This window comes from Bacillus rossius, chromosome 1 (assembly GCF_032445375.1).
Source record: "Bacillus rossius redtenbacheri isolate Brsri chromosome 1, Brsri_v3, whole genome shotgun sequence".
In the NCBI taxonomy this organism is placed as follows: Eukaryota; Metazoa; Arthropoda; class Insecta; order Phasmatodea; family Bacillidae; genus Bacillus; species Bacillus rossius.
Genome location: NC_086330.1, coordinates 306,425,494 through 306,427,069, shown reverse-complemented (window position 1 = coordinate 306,427,069; position 1,576 = coordinate 306,425,494). Strand labels below are relative to the sequence as shown.

Here is a 1,576-nt window from a genome sequence, read left to right as displayed (position 1 = left end):
AGTCTTTAAATGATTAACTACTTTCTTTATGGAATTTTTAATTTGAATTTCCATTAAATTGTCCTTCCTTCAGAATTACTAATCTTTGAAATAATCAACATTATATTTCTAGCCATGTTTGTTATAAATCGAGCTAACAGTTCATATTCTCAACGTGTTGAATGCGTGTAAACAGAGAGAGAGTGCATGTCGGTCGCCCGGCGGGCGGCAACAATGCGCGGGTTGCCCGGGGACGAGCCCGCAGGCATGGCCGCGCAGGACGGGCCGGCGGGCTTCCTCGCGGCGCTGGACGCGCTGGACCAGAAGGTGGGCGCCATATGCGAGGACGTGAAGAGCACGGCGGGCGAGCTGGAGGCGCTGCTGGACCAGGCGCTGGCGGCCGCGGGGGAGGACGGCCCGGGGCTGGAGGCCCAGCGCGCGGCGGCCCTGGCCGTGAGGGACGCGGCCTCCGTGGCCCTGGACGCCGCCCAGGCGACCTTGCTCGTGGTGCAGGCCGTGCGGCTGCTGGGCGAGAAGGGCCCCGACGACCTGAAGCAGACCATCGTCGCGGCCATCGCCCAGGTCAAGAAGCTGATCCAGGACGCCTTCGACGCGGCGGGCCGCGCCAGGAAGGCCCTCGCAGTGCTGAAGGAGCCCGGCTCGGCGGCCCCCGAGCCGGAGGTCGCGGGCGAGGACAAGGCGAGCTGGCGCCGGCAGGTGGTGGACGCCGCCAGGGACGCCCTGAGGCAGGCCGAGGCGGCCAGGGCCGCGGAGCCCGCCCCGGAGGCAGGCGAGGCCGCAGCTCAGCCCGGCGAGCCAGAGGCCCAGCCTCAAGCAGACGACGGCGAGGGCCAGGCCGAGGCGCCGCCTGCGCCCGAGGCCCCGGAAGACGGGGAGCAGGCACAGCCGCCCCCGGAGGACGGTGCGGAGGCACAGCCGCCTCCAGATGACGGCGAGCAGGCAGAACCGCCCCCGGATGACAGTGCAGAGGCACAGCCGCCTCCAGAGGACGGTGCAGAGGCACAGCCGCCCCCAGAGGACGGTGCAGAGGCACAGCCGCCCCCGGAGGACGGTGCGGAGGCACAGCCGCCCCCAGAGGAGGGAGAGCAGGCAGAACCGCCCCCGGAGGACGGCGCCACAGCCGATGCGGACGCAGCCGAGGACGGCGAGAAGGCTGAGGCTGTCCCAGAGGAGACGCCGGCTCCAGAACAGCCGGAGGAGGGGGAGGCTGCCCCTGAACAGGCGGAGGAAGGTGAATAACCAGGAGATGAACAACGGCGAAAATATATTTCCTTTCAGTCGGCTGGATGCTTGGGTTATTTGGAACAATATCGTGTGTTAACGACGCACTATATCACCGAGAAAAAGGCGGTATCAGGACTCTCAGTAAACTTTTACCAAAGCGCCTTTTAATGTTCTTCCGAAATTTAGATACAATAATATAATAAAATGAAACAGAAATCACCAAAATACTGTATTTATTCCTGCAAATGGTGTCACATCAGGGCTTCGACACCCACTGAAGGTTTAGAGGTGTCAACTCAAGCTTCATGCCACACAAAATCATATCGCTAAATTTATAATATCTGAACGTATT

At 61.7% G+C, this 1,576-nt stretch overlaps 1 protein-coding gene across 1 annotated transcript; it reads left to right on the top strand.

Annotated features, from left to right (window-relative positions):
* Nucleotides 1-246: 246 nt before the first annotated feature.
* LOC134527897 (skin secretory protein xP2-like) lies at nucleotides 247-1,239 on the top strand. The gene has a single exon (XM_063360908.1). It carries the CDS (start codon nucleotides 247-249, stop codon nucleotides 1,237-1,239), a length of 993 nt encoding a protein of 330 aa, XP_063216978.1.
* Nucleotides 1,240-1,576: the final 337 nt, after the last annotated feature.